This window comes from Eremothecium sinecaudum, chromosome IV (assembly GCF_001548555.1).
Source record: "Eremothecium sinecaudum strain ATCC 58844 chromosome IV, complete sequence".
Lineage (NCBI taxonomy): Eukaryota > Fungi > Ascomycota > Saccharomycetes > Saccharomycetales > Saccharomycetaceae > Eremothecium > Eremothecium sinecaudum.
Window position 1 is genome coordinate 966,120 of NC_030895.1, and position 17,505 is coordinate 983,624.

At 37.1% G+C, this 17,505-nt stretch overlaps 10 protein-coding genes across 10 annotated transcripts; 6 read left to right on the top strand and 4 right to left on the bottom strand.

The window, feature by feature from the left end:
• Positions 1–49: 49 nt before the first annotated feature.
• AW171_hschr42594 (HDL055Cp) lies at positions 50–709 on the bottom strand (the record flags this gene model as incomplete). The annotated part of the gene is made up of 1 exon (XM_018131737.1): positions 50–709. One exon carries the CDS (start codon positions 707–709, stop codon positions 50–52), a length of 660 nt encoding a protein of 219 aa, XP_017987685.1.
• Positions 710–990: 281 nt separating this feature from the next.
• On the top strand, positions 991–1,857 carry RRG8 (Rrg8p; the record flags this gene model as incomplete). Its single annotated transcript, XM_018131736.1, has 1 exon — positions 991–1,857. One exon carries the CDS (start codon positions 991–993, stop codon positions 1,855–1,857), a length of 867 nt encoding a protein of 288 aa, XP_017987686.1.
• ESP1 (separase) lies at positions 1,854–6,695 on the bottom strand (the record flags this gene model as incomplete). Its single annotated transcript, XM_018131735.1, has 1 exon — positions 1,854–6,695. One exon carries the CDS (start codon positions 6,693–6,695, stop codon positions 1,854–1,856), a length of 4,842 nt encoding a protein of 1,613 aa, XP_017987687.1.
• A 282-nt stretch (positions 6,696–6,977) lies between these two features.
• Positions 6,978–8,990, top strand: TEL2 (Tel2p; the record flags this gene model as incomplete). Its single annotated transcript, XM_018131734.1, has 1 exon — positions 6,978–8,990. The coding sequence occupies one exon, from the start codon at positions 6,978–6,980 to the stop codon at positions 8,988–8,990; it is 2,013 nt and encodes a 670-aa protein (XP_017987688.1).
• A 211-nt stretch (positions 8,991–9,201) lies between these two features.
• On the top strand, positions 9,202–12,018 carry MDR1 (GTPase-activating protein MDR1; the record flags this gene model as incomplete). The annotated part of the gene is made up of 1 exon (XM_018131733.1): positions 9,202–12,018. The coding sequence occupies one exon, from the start codon at positions 9,202–9,204 to the stop codon at positions 12,016–12,018; it is 2,817 nt and encodes a 938-aa protein (XP_017987689.1).
• A 265-nt stretch (positions 12,019–12,283) lies between these two features.
• On the top strand, positions 12,284–13,309 carry PCP1 (rhomboid protease PCP1; the record flags this gene model as incomplete). The annotated part of the gene is made up of 1 exon (XM_018131732.1): positions 12,284–13,309. One exon carries the CDS (start codon positions 12,284–12,286, stop codon positions 13,307–13,309), a length of 1,026 nt encoding a protein of 341 aa, XP_017987690.1.
• A 64-nt stretch (positions 13,310–13,373) lies between these two features.
• Positions 13,374–13,859, bottom strand: GTF1 (glutamyl-tRNA(Gln) amidotransferase subunit F; the record flags this gene model as incomplete). Its single annotated transcript, XM_018131731.1, has 1 exon — positions 13,374–13,859. The coding sequence occupies one exon, from the start codon at positions 13,857–13,859 to the stop codon at positions 13,374–13,376; it is 486 nt and encodes a 161-aa protein (XP_017987691.1).
• Positions 13,860–14,265: 406 nt separating this feature from the next.
• NOP7 (mRNA-binding ribosome synthesis protein NOP7) lies at positions 14,266–16,044 on the top strand (the record flags this gene model as incomplete). The annotated part of the gene is made up of 1 exon (XM_018131730.1): positions 14,266–16,044. The coding sequence occupies one exon, from the start codon at positions 14,266–14,268 to the stop codon at positions 16,042–16,044; it is 1,779 nt and encodes a 592-aa protein (XP_017987692.1).
• A 134-nt stretch (positions 16,045–16,178) lies between these two features.
• SRB5 (Srb5p) lies at positions 16,179–16,955 on the bottom strand (the record flags this gene model as incomplete). The annotated part of the gene is made up of 1 exon (XM_018131729.1): positions 16,179–16,955. The coding sequence occupies one exon, from the start codon at positions 16,953–16,955 to the stop codon at positions 16,179–16,181; it is 777 nt and encodes a 258-aa protein (XP_017987693.1).
• Positions 16,956–17,127: 172 nt separating this feature from the next.
• Positions 17,128–17,417, top strand: VMA21 (Vma21p; the record flags this gene model as incomplete). Its single annotated transcript, XM_018131728.1, has 2 exons — positions 17,128–17,147; positions 17,204–17,417. The coding sequence occupies 2 exons, from the start codon at positions 17,128–17,130 to the stop codon at positions 17,415–17,417; spliced, it is 234 nt and encodes a 77-aa protein (XP_017987694.1).
• Between the last annotated feature and the right edge of the window lie 88 nt (positions 17,418–17,505).

A 17,505-nucleotide genomic window follows, 5' to 3' on the forward strand; every position in this document is an offset into this window, starting at 1 on the left:
AGTTACATGAATCAGTATGAGTATGCATACCGTCTGTATCGCGGCTATATTACCCAATTACTTGCCCTAATTTTCGAAACTGTTTATTACAATAAAGTAACCCTCCAGTAATTTCATCCTGGTAATTTCCAATCACTGAACCATCATTAGGATTGAGAATTTGCTCTACCTGACCAATCCATATTTCATGATCACATACTTGAATACAATGAATACCCTCACAAATCAATACACGCTCTGCAAGCTTCAAAACAGGAATCTGAATACGGCGCGATTTATTTACATCTTCGCAACCGCTATTATAATGCATTTCTTTACCTTTAAAAGAATTACCAATCAGGGTCGTACTAATCTGGCCGTCTGAGGCCGCGACATCATGGATACTATAGTCTTTGCCTTTCTCAAGCGCTATGAAAGGTTTCGCCGATACAAAAACATTATTTGTACCCTTAATTGCACCTTTACTAAATAATCTAGCCAAATTAACGCATTCATCCCTAGGTGATAACAAATGAAGGGCAAATTTCTTTGTTGTATGTATTTCCCGTGAAGTGAAACTAGGTACCTGTAAATTAAATTGAATCATTGGTCTTGGATTTATAGAAAATGAAGTAACACTCCCCAAAGTAACACCTTTCATACCCGAAGTTGTCATTATCATCGCCTGCATTGTTAGCCTAGACATCGTCTCTTTAAATTGTTCTTTCATTATTTCATGAGTTTTATATTGTTAAGTGAAGCTTCTAGAAGATCTAAAACCGAATCCCGCCAATTTGAGGAAGAGGAACCAAATGTGGAAAGTGAAGGAGAGAATGGTATCTTACAATTTTGCTTTGAGAAACTTGGTTGATGATAGTTCACAGAATATTAGTTTTAAGTACTGTAACATGAAAAAAATTTAAAAGCACGGGAACTTCAAAATGATCAGCATGCGGAAGTCATCACTGTGGAAATCGTAATTTAAAGGTTTTAGATGCCATATTGCGCCATATGTCAACTCCAAGGCCTCAGCTTAAAGACATAATTGTAAAATGTGTTGGAAGGAAGGAATTAGCCCCTAGACGAAGTGTAAAACCTAAAATGTTGGTTACGGAGAGCCCTCTGGTGAAGGATTTTCATAAGTGGTCAGGGAAGCAAAGGAGGTTGTTCTATAGCCAGGAGGATGTTGATCATGATCCAAGGTTGGGCCTTATGACTAATTGGAACTTGACCTCAAATTTTTTTGCTGGTCTATTGAAGTCACCAATTAGGCTTGATAAACATAGTAGAGCAAAGGTACCAAGAGATTTACTAATTAAACTCAAGATGGAGGAGTTGCCTCCGAATGAAGAAGGAAAGTTAATAAAAATTACTCCTACTTTTTCAGATGCCAAGTCTCTTCAAAGTTCGTATGTCAGCGCATCATCCCAGGTGCTCGAAAATATATTCTTCAGAGTTCTACTGCCGAAATCTATAAACGGCTCTGCCATGCGATATTATGATAAAAAGGAAATTTTATCTGATAAAGCTGCATTGGTAGACGAGTTTAGAGAATCATCGCTCAAACTTATTACTGAGGGATTAACTGCATTACTAAACGATCAGCAGTCCGCTGCTTATAAAGACTTGGAAGATTGGGACATATTAGTAACATATGACACAAGCAATCCAAATGATATAGAAATACGCAAATGCCAAAACTTGAAGAACAAGCCCACTATAATAATGTTTAATTTGAAGGTGTTGGAAAATAAGGATTTAGAGGATATGTTTTCATCGCGAGTTAAGAATCCTCATGGCGGAATAGTATTGAAGCTGCTGAAGAATAAGATATTGTTGAATTGTATGTATAAATTGATAGCATTTTCAAGTAATTAATTAAATGCTACATGGTACTTTAACGGTAATCCGTAAACAACTGGGGCTGCGCCATTGAGATACTTCAAATGGCAAATGTCACGGGATTGAGAAATGGCTTCAGAGACGTTTTTCTGTTCTAGATTTCCGCTTTCCCCGGGAAAGAAGCCCAGCATCTTAAACATTGACTCACTAAATGCGTCAATATCTTTGTCAGTGACATCCCATAAATTACCAACCACCATTGGGCACCCTCCTAAAAGGTAGGAAAACAGTGTACTGGTAGGCTCTAATTTACCGTAGTGTTTCATATATGCAGAAGAACATCCTAGAAGAAAGCTAGGCGCTAGTTTATTTTGGAGTTTCAAAGTCTTAGATCTTATGAATTGCTCGCCTCCGCCATGACCAATGTATATGAACGAAGAGGATTTAGTGACGATATCAAGAAATGTGTTTTCGTCAGGTTTAGAACCAATTATTAGCTGTGAATCTGGTAGTTTATGACATAATTCTGAGAACAGACCAGTAAACCGCTGTTCAGTCTTGTTTAAATCACCCTGCGGATTTATCACAACACCAAGGGACGAGTCTAATTCTATTTCGGGGCTCACCGCACCATTAAAAGTAGTTAACAAGTCGGTCAAGTATTTTATGGACGGTATTCTGCTAACTGAAGTTCCTCGGAAAAAAGATAGGGATTCCCATGGGACCAAATGACAACCGCTGTCAATTAACAAGAATGTGTGTTGGATCTTCGACTGAGTAGAAACAATTTTAGCCCGATATTCGTTAATTAGCTCCTCCAGCTGAACTTGTATTACATGTGTATCAATCTCATCATAAGCATTCTCTTCACCATGGAATAGTAGGGTATCAAACACGAAATAAATCAAATCGTCCAACATATCGACCGATTGTTCATAGGGAAAACTTCGTATATCCAACTTCAAAAACATTCCATATATAAACTCGTCAAATTGCAAAAACATTGAATGGTTGCCAAATTGTTTCCTAGTAGGAAGATTCTGTTGCAATATATCTCTCAATCCAGCTTTGAAGCTCTCAAATAGTTCGGGTTCTATTAAATCATTTTCAAAGAACCCTCGAAATCCACATATCCATGAATCTTCTATACGTTTCAACAAATCATGCATTCTTCTGTCTAGATTGTATCTTTTTTGCCACCATTCTCTTCTCTCTTCCTTAGTCTTTATTTTACTCGTTACTTCCGCACTTGCTGTCTCATTGCTTTTATTTACAATATCATTTAGCTCTTCCATCAAAGATGCATAAGATATTGTGTCTTGAGATAAATCTCTAGATTGATGTCTATTCAAAGGTAGCCTTAAGTTGACATTCTTATTCGAAATTGTGTCAACTTTAGATAATAATAAGTTACCAGTGTAATCGCAAATTTTAATCGATATAATGTTAAAGTTCTGTTCCCAATTCTTAAAATTGTTTTGAATCCCATTATACTCACCTTTTGTTAATTCCAATGGTGTTTGAGACCCTCCTATTTTATTAGGCTGAAAAGTGTCATATATTTCATTGCCAACTGTGGAGAATATTTTGTCGTAGTACATTGGCATATATCTCGGAAGCTCACATAATGTATTACGTTCTATTAATGACGTCTTCAAATTACATTTTGAGGAAATATTGGAAAGTAAGGATAAACATAGTGAAAATAGGTCTGATACATTTGATATCTGATGGTTTTTCATGCCATCCAAGGTTAAAGTTTCAACCAAACGCTTTATCATTTGGAGTGTGTTAACTGCGCTTGCTCTATCGAATTTCGGTTTCGTTGACCTTCCTCTTGGAGTTAAAGTTGATGGCCTTGGAGAACTGGCTGGTGAACCTAACGGTACAGGAAACTTGGAAAGTGTACTCGGTCTAATTTCTTGAGTTAAAGGATCTGAGCAAGATGGAATTGCAATTACGGTCTCCCCCATGTTCCTAAAAAATGGGTCAGTATCCATTTGTTTCAGTATTCTTGCATATAATTCTTTGCTTTTATTAACATCATTCAAAGCCTTAAAATTCGACAGCCCTCGAGTGTCATCTATCACTATTCCTAAACGTAATTTCCATTGATCAACTAATAAGGTATCGTGTAAATCTCCACTGAAAAATAACTCCAAAGAACTGGTAAGTTTTTCAATCTCATAATTGTAGTACATGAATTTCGTTAAAGCATCAATATTTTCACTAGCGTCTAGCTTGTCGAAAGTTTTATTTAACTCTTCCAGTGACGATATTCTTAAAGAAATCTGATCAGTTATTTTATAGTAATCATGCACAAAACATAAACAATCGAAAACTGGTGTAGAATCCTTGAGATTGCCGATAACATTAAGATACTCCTTCACGTAAAATTCGCAGTCTTTAGAAATACCAACATGAATATAAATATTGATGACTTGACTAAAAAGTCCTTCTAATATGGATACCACTTCAAGACGGTTAAAATTAGATAACTTCTCTTGCTTTTTTATTAATGACTGACAAAGCTTTAAAGCCCTTTTTGCTTCTATTAGTGACTCAACCATGTTATTGGTATAAAATTGCAAGTCTGAAGCAGTTTTTTCTATTCTAGTAATAAGGAGTAGCACCTTTAAAAATTGAGCAACAGGAAGCATAGAAGTATTGTTAATGTCAAACAACTCTGGTCTATTAGATTTGAGGTCATTAATTAGTGTATTAAACTCATGGTAATTTTTCTGCCAAGAAATTACTAGCAATCTGGCATACAGATACTCACAGAGCTCAGTGAAACTGCCGTCGTATATTGTTTTAGGGTTATACATCTTCAAAACGCTCTCGGTCTGCAGGTTCGTAGCCTCTACCATTCTTAAAGCCGAGTAAGCTTCTAATAACCATATCTTTACATCATTTTCAAACGGTTTATAATATTCGCTTTTGGATTTCACCAACTGGCCCAACTCAATTATTTTCTTGTAGAATTTGTTGAACTTCAAATACTGAATTAGTGCTCTAACGAAAGTTATCTCAAAACCAGATATACAAGCATCTTTTGAAATCGTACTGGCCCATCTACTGATATAAAGATGGATAATGTTCGACAAATTTAAAACACTGTGCGATTGCATTTCCAAATTTAACCTATATGTAGATTTTATTAAGACTTCGTCGCCTGCCAATGTATCCAGACTTTTTATTTTACAGTTGACATCCACGGAATCAAATTTTTCTACACCATTGACTGTCACAAATAACATCTTGGACAACGGGGACCATTGTGTATATGGTATTTTGTGATAATTTAATGGGAAACCACTATACAATAAAACCAGCATTGGTTCAGATGCATTTGAGAATTCAATGAAGTTTGTGAGCCGTAGTTTTTTAAAGCATTTTACCGAACGCACCAAACAAATGTCCCACAATCCGGCCAAAGTTGTATCTGCAAACATTATGTGTACATTGAAACATTGTTTAAAAAGAGATAGCGCAAGTTCACCACTAGTGTTAGATATGAATTTAGCGAAGGTGTTGAACATCGATCGATCCTGATTAACCGACATAAATAGGAATAGCTCCAACCTTGCAGCAAGTTTAATGAATTTTTCAGTCTTCGTTGTCAAATAGGCGTTAAATGAAAGGCTAACAATGTTATTGAGCCTCTTGTATTCTTTGATATTAATAAAATATTCTGCTAGGGCAGTTAAAATTGGGTAAACTCTGTCGAGTGGTAATTTGGTCAAGTTAGAGTTTATAACTACCACAATTTTGTCCAGAAGTATTACATGATGTTTCTGTATTTTTGCATATTTTAGATTACAACAATTGATAAAAATTTCCAGTGCTGTTGGATATCCCTGTGGAGCACGAAATGCCTTCAATAGATTGGAGGATATCTTTTTCGTTAACCTATTCAATGTCTCGTCTTTAATTGAAATATTGTCCCGTGTTAATTCTTGAAGTTTTATATGGTCTTCGTAATCAACATCTGGTTGAGCACGTTCTCCAGTTATAATATCCTGCAACATTATTTTATCCACACTAGTCATATATTTAGAGTAGCTCCGGTAGTATACTTCAATATATGGCATATTATTCTCTGTGTTAGATCTCGCCATTTTTATAATCTGTGCTTGGAACTTACCTAAATCCATATTTTTAATATAGATAGAAAACTCAAGATTAAACTGTCCAACGTACTGTAGAAACTTTAAAGCAAATAAAATTTTGTAATTCGGAAGTAACGAAAAGAAGTTCAACAGTAACTTCGCTATAGTATGGATTTTAATCTTTTTATCATATAATAAATATCGTTCATCCCTCGCAAACAATTCTACCAACAGAGATCTAAAGTTCTCAATCTGCTTCAATTTTAAAATCAATTGCATTACCAATATTTTTAAGTTTGATAAATACCACTTGTTACTTATTGTGAAATCTGCAAATAGTATATCTGCTAAATTGTCCACTTGTTCATAATTTGTCTCATTGTATAAGCATTGTATTTCTCTAGAAGCAAGTGACGGTTTCCCTGAATCCAAAATTTTGATAATAATAAACATATGTTGCTTTGTCAAATCTTTAATATGTTCCAATTTGTGACGTTTTTTTAATTCCTTGTATACATCCTTAATTGTCATATGTATTTGATCCAACAAATCTAGATCAAAATTACGGCAAAAATCATAAACTTGTCGTATATCATCAGCTAGATTAAAGTTCGCCCTTTCTGAGAACTTTAAAACGTTATTTCCAGTTATTTCAGCTCCATTATCTTGCTTCAGACTTCCGTTTAGAACCGCCCTGCACGTATTCCTTGTTATTGGCGTGTTCAGGTTAATCACATTTAGTACTTCCTTATCTCTAGCCATAATACAGTTGTACCGCCCTAAGTATGTCCCACAATACCTTCCTTCACACTATATTAGAACAATTAGTGCTGCCCGGGTTGGGTTGATTCCTGCACCAAGTGTGTAAACATTCCATAATGTTTCTTTTACTTTCTTGTTTGTGTTTTTTGGTGTGTCCGATCCGTGGTACATTTTTTACCCTGTGCCACCGGACATGGCAATGTCTTTTACGAGTTGATAGAGAAGAACATGAACGAACTCGACACCGGTTGTTGGTCACTACTAGCTGTTCACTATTAGGATATGGTTACTGTAGACAAATTGAAGAGCCTCTCAAATGGAATAGACCTTGAACATGTTATACAAGAGTTGGTGGAGCAGGACATTGACATGGACATGTCGTTTGTCATCCTACAGCGCATCGTAGCGGTATATCCATCTCTAAGCCAATCGGGTAAGGCTCTACTAAGAAGGATATGCGCTAAATCTTTGCTATTTATGTCTCAACTGATTGAATTTATTAGAGTTCTTGGAGAGAAACCTGAAGCTAGAATATACAAGGAATATCTTATAGCGACGCTGAGTAATGAACATAATGCTTACAGTTGTCATAGATGCTCACTTTGGAAGTCTGAAATTGCTGAAGTTGACAGGCTATATTTTGGTAGCAAGATATTTAATGTCATTGGTGAGCAGGTAAGCGCGGATGAATATCTACGGATACTTGCTGCTCAATTGGAGTATTGGTTTGACAACTATGATAATTGGAATGATGTTACAATTGCTGGCACACTTGTAAAAATATTCCAGTTCCACAGTATTCGCTCCTTGGATATTATAATTGGGGATCTAATACTTAAAAACGAGGCCAATTGGAGGGTTTTTGTTGCGATATGCAATGCTCATGTAGGAATACAACAAAAACGGGTAGTCAACCGTTTTCTTTTGGGCTATATGGATACATTAGCAAGCGCTGACAACCTGCAAACTGTTTACAATATGTTGCGAGCATTCAACTACAGACTTTTTGATTTTTTCGAGCTTCACAAGCTGAAGTCTATCTTTCTCAAGTACGCTCTGTCTGCTTCGTTGCCAATCGAAGCTAAAAAACAGCTGCTAGAGGTAATTTTAGGCAAATTTGGAACCCCAAATATGAACTATGATAGAGAAGTATGCGAGTTAATAGTGATGTTGGTAAAATATATGCCCGCTTATGAATTGGCAAGCTTTGCGCATGATTCTAAGTTTTTGAATACGGTTACTATGCGTTTGTCATCAGAGGTTAGTGAGGTACGTGAAGCGACCATGTTTATTGCAAAGCTGTTCCTGGGTGATGATTTAAAATACGAAAGTAGCTACACAATAAATGTACCAGATCAGAAGCTTGAAGCTAACAGTGTGATCGATTTTCAAAAGCTGCAAACTAACAGTATAACTCAAGAAGTTGAGCCAAAGAAACTGATCTTGAGGGATATTTCAAAGTTATCCGTACAGGAAGTGGACGCGGATGACGATTCCGATGATGAATTCAGGGAAATTGTGTTCCTTAAGGAACTGGTTAATGAATTCGAAAATATCGATACTAGTAAATATAATCATTTGCAACTTTTGCAAAAAACGGTGACATTGGTACGTCAAAAAAAGGACTTTGTGAGTGAGGTCAGATTTTACTTTAAGCCGCTTCTGAATAGCATTGCTATTCTTACAAATCCAATGGAAGTAGAGGGCTTCGAAGAATGGAGAATTAATGCCCTTGTTAGTTTAATAGTGGTAGTTCCCGAAGAAATAATCAAAGTATTTGAAACTCTATTTCAAGGAGATCTCTCGCTTCAGCAGAGATTGTCCATTTTATCAGCATTGTCATTGGCATCTAGAGAATTACGAGGCATCGATGATTCCTACGTAAAAAAACCCAAATTTGATTTCCCAACTAAAAGGCTTCCTTGGGATGCTGCTCCTAAACAAAAGGCAATAATGGAAAGCTCTGCAGAAAACAATGAGCTTCATATATCTGATGGACAACTAATCTGGAGGTCTCGTAAGTTGGATAGTGGATCTCAATCGAACAATCGGCAAAATAACTTCCGAAAACATGCTACCAAATTTTTTTATCCACTAGCACAAGGATGGCTAAATGGTATTGATCTGGGCACATTTGACGCTTTATTTAAGAAGCACTACTTAAGAACCTTGAGGATTATCTTTTCAGCCGCTTACCCACACCATGAACATGATTCGATGGCTCTTACAATGGAGAAGATTCTAATGGATGCAGAAAAACAAGGGATTCCGATTGAGAGCGTTGAATCATATTGACAGGTAGGTCATTGGTGCTCTCGAACTACCGTTATAATCTCTAATGCGTTTCTATTCTTGTTAATATGGCGGCTTCGTGTGTTACCCGGAGTTTGTGGGCTTGAAACTTTTACGACCCTCTTTTATATTCATGCTCAACATACAATCATACAAAACACTAATTCTTATAGAGCTAAACTGATACTAAGTCGTTACGATTGGATTCTACTAGATGTTGTTCTTTGAAACACTTCGCCAGAAGGCATCTCAAATCCCCTTTTTGGATAAAATTTCGGAGAATTTCTTATCTACATTGTCTAGGGATGAGAAGTTTAGGTTGAAATATAAACTGCCTGAAGAAGAGAACTTGTTGAATGACATTAGTGTTGACATCTCTGTAATTACTGGGTATAATCTATCTTCAGAGGCTGAAGCCGCAGCTGAAAATAGAACTAGTACATATGTGTACTCGGGGAGATTGTTTCTTACAGACCACTATTTGGTATTTCGAGATTCTGTGAATAATGACAGCTGCAGATTTACTTTGAACATTTCAACCATTAAAAAGGTCGAAAGAGCTCAAAACAATTCACTTTTGTTTTCACTAAATGTGGTCTTGTATGAAGGTACACGTATGGTTATTCAATTTATTGGTAGCCGCTATAAATCTGAGGAGTTCTCGTTGATGTTAAAGACAAAATTGAAACAGAATATCCAAAATACGAAAAGGTTACATGATTTCGTAAAAGGATTTTACTCTGATTACTTGATATCCAAAAATGTGTTGAAGAATGGTGATGCCGAGCCTCCGGCAGGTGGCCTTGGTCAAATATTTAAGTATCCTGGCGACCATATTGCGCAGAAAGAAAAGGCGAAGTTAAGGCTATGGTTCGAGTACTTTAGAGATAATGGAATTAACTTGAGCCTTGTTCGGCAACCGATGTTTAATAAACTTGTCAGGGTTGGTATACCAAACCGTCTACGTGGTGAAATTTGGGAATTATGTGCAGGTTCAATGTATCTAAGATTTGCTCACCAAGATGAGTATCAAAAAATTCTCGAGGACAACAAGGGTAAAAATTCCAAGGCGATTGAGGAGATCGAGAAAGATTTATGCCGGTCCTTGCCAGAGTATTCTGGCTATCAGGATGACGAAGGTATACTGAGACTAAGAAATGTTTTGGTGTCTTATTCGTGGAAAAACCCAGATGTCGGCTACTGCCAGGCTATGAATATTGTTGTTGCAGCATTGTTAATTTTTATGACAGAAGAGCAGGCTTTCTGGTGTTTAACAAGGTTGTGCGACACCTATATTCCAGGATATTATTCTAAGACAATGTATGGTACACTTCTAGACCAGAGAGTTTTTGAATCACTAGTAGAAAGCAAGATGCCTTTATTGTGGGCTCATATTACTACCCATGATATTCAATTATCTACAGTGTCGCTCCCTTGGTTTCTTTCATTATTTTTTACTTCAATGCCGTTGACGTTCGCATTTAGAATAATGGATCTATTTTTCCATAGTGGACCGAAGTGCCTCTTCCAAGTTGCATTAGCAGTTTTGAAAATTAATGGGGAAGACCTTCTCGAAGTAGATGATGATGGGATGTTTATTGCCATTTTGAAAAACTATTTCCAAACCTTGGATCAACCTGCTCATCCAGAATCTACCGACATTAAATATCAGCAGTTTACGAAATTTCAAGAGCTTTTGGTTGTTGCATTTAAGGAATTCAATGTTATAACGGAAGATTTGGTTGAATTAGAGAGGAGTAAGCATAAGAGCACCATTTTCCAGAATATTGAATCGTTTGCTAAAAGGACACAGCTACGTAACCTGCCTCCGGTGAGGAATTTGACGCCGGAAAACATCTCTAACATTTACGATATTTATTATCAAAGCATCGAAACTCATAAAATCAGTATGGGTGTGGGATCTTCGAAGATGAATCTCAACGCTTTTGGCTTATTCCTAGCGAAGTTTTGTGACTGGTGTAAGCCAATAGAAGGGGATGATAAACCAATCTATCAGAATCAAAAACAAGCCTTTATAAAACGGTTATTCGACAGGTGGGATTTTACATCTTCCGGGGAGTTAACATTGAGCGACGTTGTTGTTGGAATTGATAAATTGGTCAGTAAGGATCTGATGGAAATGGTAAATACTTTCTTTGAATTATTTGATGATAGGAAGACTGGGCAAATTCAAAGAGAGGAAATACTACAGATGTCTGAGGCCTTATTATTTTTGACTAAACCGTGGGAAATCGGCAAATTTGCTGATTTTATTACACAGCAAACCATTGAGAACGATATTGCAGAGAATATCGCAAGTCGAAGCGATTTGAATTTTAACGAAGACGTAGCTATTCCTAAAGGCGTGGTAATAGACGATCAGAAGTACAAGCAAATGCAACTAGAGAGGTATTTAGAAGCAGCTAGCAGTTTTTTGAAAAGATGCTTTGAGTACGCCCGTCCTTTGGAAATAGATGATTCCATTGATCTGATAGACGTGAATGACAGTGTCACTGAAGAAAGGGATGAAATGGAAGCAAAGGAGCTTGAATCCATAAAGGCTAACGCAGCACTAAACCCAGAAACGCCTAGAATTATTGATCTACCCACTTTTAGGATGATTATCCTGGCTAATGAGACGTATGAACTACTCTTTTCCAGTACTTTACGCAAGTCCATCCATCTTGATGAAGAAGTCAACGCATTTGATGACAAAGTAAAGGCTTTACGGAACGTTTTCGATGGTCTCATTGCGGATGGCAGAAGGGTTGCTCATCAGGTTCGCCGTCGTGTCGACTCAGTAACCACCAAGACCAATGCATCCATAAACTCCAACGATAAACAAGATGATCTTGCAGATTTCTCCGCTGAACAAACTAGCGATCATGCAGATATACTTGCAGATGATTTACTGGACTTGGGAATTGACAATGGTAACACCCAACATCAGCGGCAAAAGGTTGATATGTTGAATGTGTCATCTCATAACACAGATTCCAAAGATTTAAATCTGATTGAGTTTGAAGCCTGATTAGAAGTGCGATTTAATGACAAATACCCAGCCTAAAACATTATAATTTTAGATAAATAGCATGTAGTTCATGATTTTAAGATACATATGTATTCTCAGCTTACTAGCCGCAACAAACTACTATACCGTGGTAGGTGATTTATGTCTAACTTCTTCAAATGGGAAGGACAACTTACATATCGAACAGTTAACAGTTGTAACACTCTAATATTACATAAAGTAGTGATCGCGTGTTATATACAGTATTCGTTACGATACGCTTATCATGCAGTCTATACCCTTTTTCAGGGCCTGTGGAAAGGCCTTTTTCTCAAGAAATGCTTTCATAGTGAAATCACAACCTTTAAAAGCTGCAATGTTCCCAATAAGACAGCCCGGAATATCACTCATCAATTACCTAGTTCCAACTTCCAAGAACTTATTTACTAAAACTAGGAATTTTTCTTCCAGTTCGATAAAATCTAATTTCAGAGATCTCTTTAATGGTACTTCTAATAAATATACAAGGCTTGAAAGATTCCAGCAGTATTCTTCTCCTAATCGTTACAACCAGAACAACATCTATAGGTTGACATTGTGGGGTTTGGCTTATATGGCAGGAGTCTTCTTTTTGAGTCCATATTTGTTTGAATGGCAACCATTTTCCTATTTCAAGACACATCCGAGCCATCTGACCTATACGATAATGGCTATTAACTGTGTGGTCTTCGGTCTATGGCAAATACCAAGGTTTTTACTGCCATTGCAACGTTATGCATTGTTGCAGAAGGATTTTATATACAGTAAATGGTCTCTAATTGGTAGCACATTTTCTCACCAAGAATTCTGGCACTTAGGTATGAATATGATGTGTCTGTGGTCGTTTGGTACTAGTTTAGTAATGCTTCTTGGTCCAGCTAATTTCACCAGTTTATATCTTAACAGTGCGATGGCCGGGTCCCTATTTTCTCTCTGGTTTCCAAAGATCGCAAGATTGAGTCTAATGGGTCCTAGTTTAGGTGCTAGTGGTGCTTTGTTTGGGTTGTTTGCGACCTTTTCTTATCTGGTTCCTAATGCCAAGATGATGATCTTCTTCTTTCCTATACCCTTTGGTGCATGGTACACCTTCCTAGGTTTAGCCGGGTGGAACGCATTGGGAGCTATTTTCAGATGGGGTGCATTCGACTACGCAGCGCATTTAGGCGGGTCAGCCATCGGTGTGCTCTACGGATGGTGGATATCAAAACACATTGAAAAGCAAAGACGTGCGAGAAGGGGACTATCCTTTCCGCAGTTTGTAATAGAGCGTTAAAACTGCAGCATAATTTAGTATGACTTATATATCTTGGCTTTGTACATATTCGATATATTTAATGCTATTTCCGATCATTTAATAATCCTTCCCTAATAACGAAGTACCCATCTTCAGATATCGTTGACAGTTTTGAACCGTCAAATGAGCCACTTATTTCACCCAAACTGGCATCCTTAGGCTGTTTTTCTGCAAAATCCTGTAATTCTGTATGAGATAAAGGTTTCACCGTGCGAGGCAAGATCCGGGCATGTGTTGGATCAATTGTATTATCAACTTCTACTTCTTGCAAATGATTAATAAACGACAACTGGTTAGCCAACTTTTGCTGGGCTTTTTTCCAATTGTCACTAGGAAGACCAGATATCCTTAAAAGCTTTTTAACCTCCTTTTCAGTGGGTAGCTGAAGCTTTTGACCATCTTTTGGTAAATAGTCTTCGCTTTTCCATGTAGATTTTGAAAAGAATTCCACTACATCAGTTTTATTAGCAAATTTCCGACCCACTGAGCTGCTATATTGGCGTATTAATGACATATTGCATTTCAGCATTGTTAGTGGTCCTAGCAGTTCGGATAATTTATTTCAGTGTTAATTGTCTGCTCTATAGACTGTTCAAAATGTGGAGTAGTTAGTTAATAACTTGATCGAACGTTAAGATCAAAAACGCAGAATAAAGAAAATGCCTAAGCAGTATAAAATTGACGCTAGCTGTTGTAGAATCACTACTGAGTTTCAATGTCAATGCTATTTCTTCCATCGCTAAAAGTGACAGTGTAACCGCCATTAAGCTTAGTATTTTCACGTGACTTGTATTTCTTTTTCCGCTTGAAAAATTTTCAGATTGGGCGATGAGCATCGCTTAAACATTTAGCACTTGATGCGATGACATAGAAAGACTTTAATCCATCGTTGCTACCATACCTATTTAGTTCAAAGTATTCGTTGGCGGTTAAAAATGAGAATAAAGAAGAAGAATACTAGAGGTAATGCTAGAAATTATATTACTAGAACGCAAGCGGTTCGCAAGTTACAGATTTCATTAGCTGATTTTAGAAGACTATGTATCTTCAAGGGTATTTATCCAAGAGAACCAAGGAATAAGAAAAAAGCCAACAAAGGTTCCACTGGTCCTGTTACATTTTATTACTATAAGGATATTCAATATTTATTGCATGAACCTGTGTTAGCGAAGTTTAGAGAACACAAGACTTTTGCTAAAAAGCTAACAAAAGCCCTCGGTAAAGGTCAAGTTTCTTCTGCAAAGAAGCTAGAGGAGAATAAATCACAATATAAGCTCGACCATATTATAAAAGAACGCTATCCAAGTTTTCCAGATGCTTTAAGGGACATTGATGATGCTTTGAACATGTTGTTTTTATTTGCCAACCTTCCAGCTACAGACCAGGTTAGCTCTCGTGTTACGAAGGATGCTCAAGATATCAGTAACCAATGGTTAGCCTTTATTGCGAGAGAGAGGTTAGTGGACAAGGTATTTGTTTCTATCAAGGGTGTTTACTATCAAGCGATTGTTAAGGGTGAAGTTATTAGATGGTTAGTTCCATACAAGTTGCCAGAGAATATTCCTTCCGATGTTGACTTTAGAATCATGTTGACTTTCCTAGAGTTTTACTCTACTCTATTGCATTTTGTTTTATACAAACTATACACTGATGCTGGTCTCGTTTATCCCCCAAGATTGGACAAAAAGAATAACGCCCTAATTGGTGGCTTGAGTTCGTATGTGTTGGAATCTAAAGACTCTTTTGCAATCAATGCTGCACAAGTATCTTCAAATAAGGAAGAGGTTAAGACTTTGGACGCTAGCACGCTAAAGTCTGCTTTGAAGGCTGATGGCAAGAATAATTCTGACACAGAAGATTCTGAAGAGACCAATGTTGAGGAAGAGAACGTGGAAAATATTAAGCTAGATACCTTTGAAGACAACAATAAGACCCAAGGTGATTTGTTAGAACAGCCTTCTCAGTTCAGTTCTCCAACATCTGTTTTATTTTCGAACTTTGTGTTCTACGTTGGTAGAGAAGTTCCAATAGATATTTTGGAATTCTTAATCCTGTCATGTGGCGGTACTGTGATTTCTGAGGCGGTTATTGACCAGCTGGAAAGCAAAGATGATATTGATTTATCAAAGGTCACACACCAGATTGTTGACAGGCCTGTGCTAAAGAACAAAGTTGCTGGAAGAACATATATACAACCACAATGGGTTTTCGACAGTATTAACAAGGGCGAGTTGGTATCAGCAAGTTTGTATCAGCCAGGTGAGACTTTGCCACCTCATTTGTCTCCATGGGGTGACTCCCTCAACTATGACCCTACTGCAGACGTAGAAGTAGATAACGAAGATGATGAAGATGACGAGGAATCCGATGCCAAAAACGAAGAGGCTAACGAAGCTGAAGCTGATGTTGCCGAAGATGATGAAGATGAGGACTTGAAGGCACAGAAGGAACTAGAACTAGAAGCTCAAGGTATTACTTACTCAGAGGCTACTAAGGATGATAAACCAAAGAGCAAGCCTAAGAACAAGAAGAGAAAGTCAGAAGAGGATGAAGAGAAGGATTTGAAGCTAATCATGATGAGTAACAAGCAACGTAAGTTGTACAAGAAGATGAAGTACTCTAATGAGAAGAAGGAAGAAAAGGTTGAGAAGTTAAAGAAAAAGAAGAAACAAATTGCTAAGGCTAAGAGCAAGTTGGAAAACCTAAAAAAATAGTTCCTTCCTACAATTTATCTATCTAATCTTAATTGAATCTAAGTCTACTTATTTAGATTGCACTGTATATTATACCAAAATTTAACATTAAGTCACAGTATCTCTTACAGTACTTACCTGACATAGGTTATTTATTAGAAATCATTCAAGTGACCTATCCGGGAATCCATGCATTTCCTATCCGGAACAGTCAAATCTATGTATTCCTTCAATTCCCTTTTAATGTTTAGCAGGTTAGCAGTCCCGTTGTTAATGGCCTCGATATCGGTCGATTTAGCAACGTTAACATATACTTTAACTAAAAACCCACCCTTGGTAATTAGAGTTGTTTTATCATTTTCATTATCAAGATCCCAAACCTTAAAGATCTTAAATACCAGTCCATCTTCCATGTAAAACATAGTACCGATTTCTATGAATTGGTACTCGGGTACGTACCCAAGTTCTCCAAGGAAGGAATATATCGATGACTTAGCACCACCAGTAGAAGAAATCACCGATTCGAGCATAGCCTGCATACATACCTTCCTATCTTTTCCTGCATATGGAATATCGCGCAGATTTAAGCACCATGGGCGGGCATCTCCACTGCTATTATGAGGTACTGATTGCAAGTATTTCATATCTATCGGTAGGTCGTCACCTTTCAACTTTCCACATATCTTGTAGCTAATTTGGTTGGAATTGAGTTTTGCTATTGGAATATCTTCTATTATCCTAATTCTTGTTTGTTCCACAAGCTGATTCTTAGCATTCACCTTTTCTATGTCGTATTTAGGGTTTGGCACTGCTACATGATTAAGATTTGCGAAGATGACAGGGGATCTTCCAGAGAGTTTAGATATCGTTAATATTAGCAGTTCAAAAGAGTCATCATCTATTACCGAATGCAAACTCAACTGTTGGACCATTGCGTAGTATAAGTGCTCTTTTATCCTCTAATTGTCGAAATAAGAAAGTTTAATAACTGTAGAATAAAAGATGACTTTTTATGTTTTTCATATTCAGAAATTAATACATAAGGTTCCTAGTGTACCTTTAGTAACGAACCAGCTTAAGAAGGATAGCCAACTAGGATACATAATGGCAGTTGACGTCCCTGGGTATGTTGTGCTCCTAATTTTGGGGAATAATCTCAATTAAATACTAACAGCAATAGATCCGTAATCGCGAAGTTACTGTTCTTTACTCTATCGATGGTGATCTTACCCGTAATCACTTTCTTTACTGTGCAGCAATATACTACTAATACTCTTGTAAGTGGGGGCCTGGCTGCCCTAGCTGCTAACCTGGTCTTAGTTTCATATGTTATAATGGCCTTTACAGAAGACACACAACCCCAAGGCATTGAAATGGATAAGAAGCACGAATAAAACCCAAAACGAGGGAAACCAAGTTTTAAAGACGCCATTGGGTATTATGGCCTTTGTACCTACAATATATATGCATTTATGTAGACTA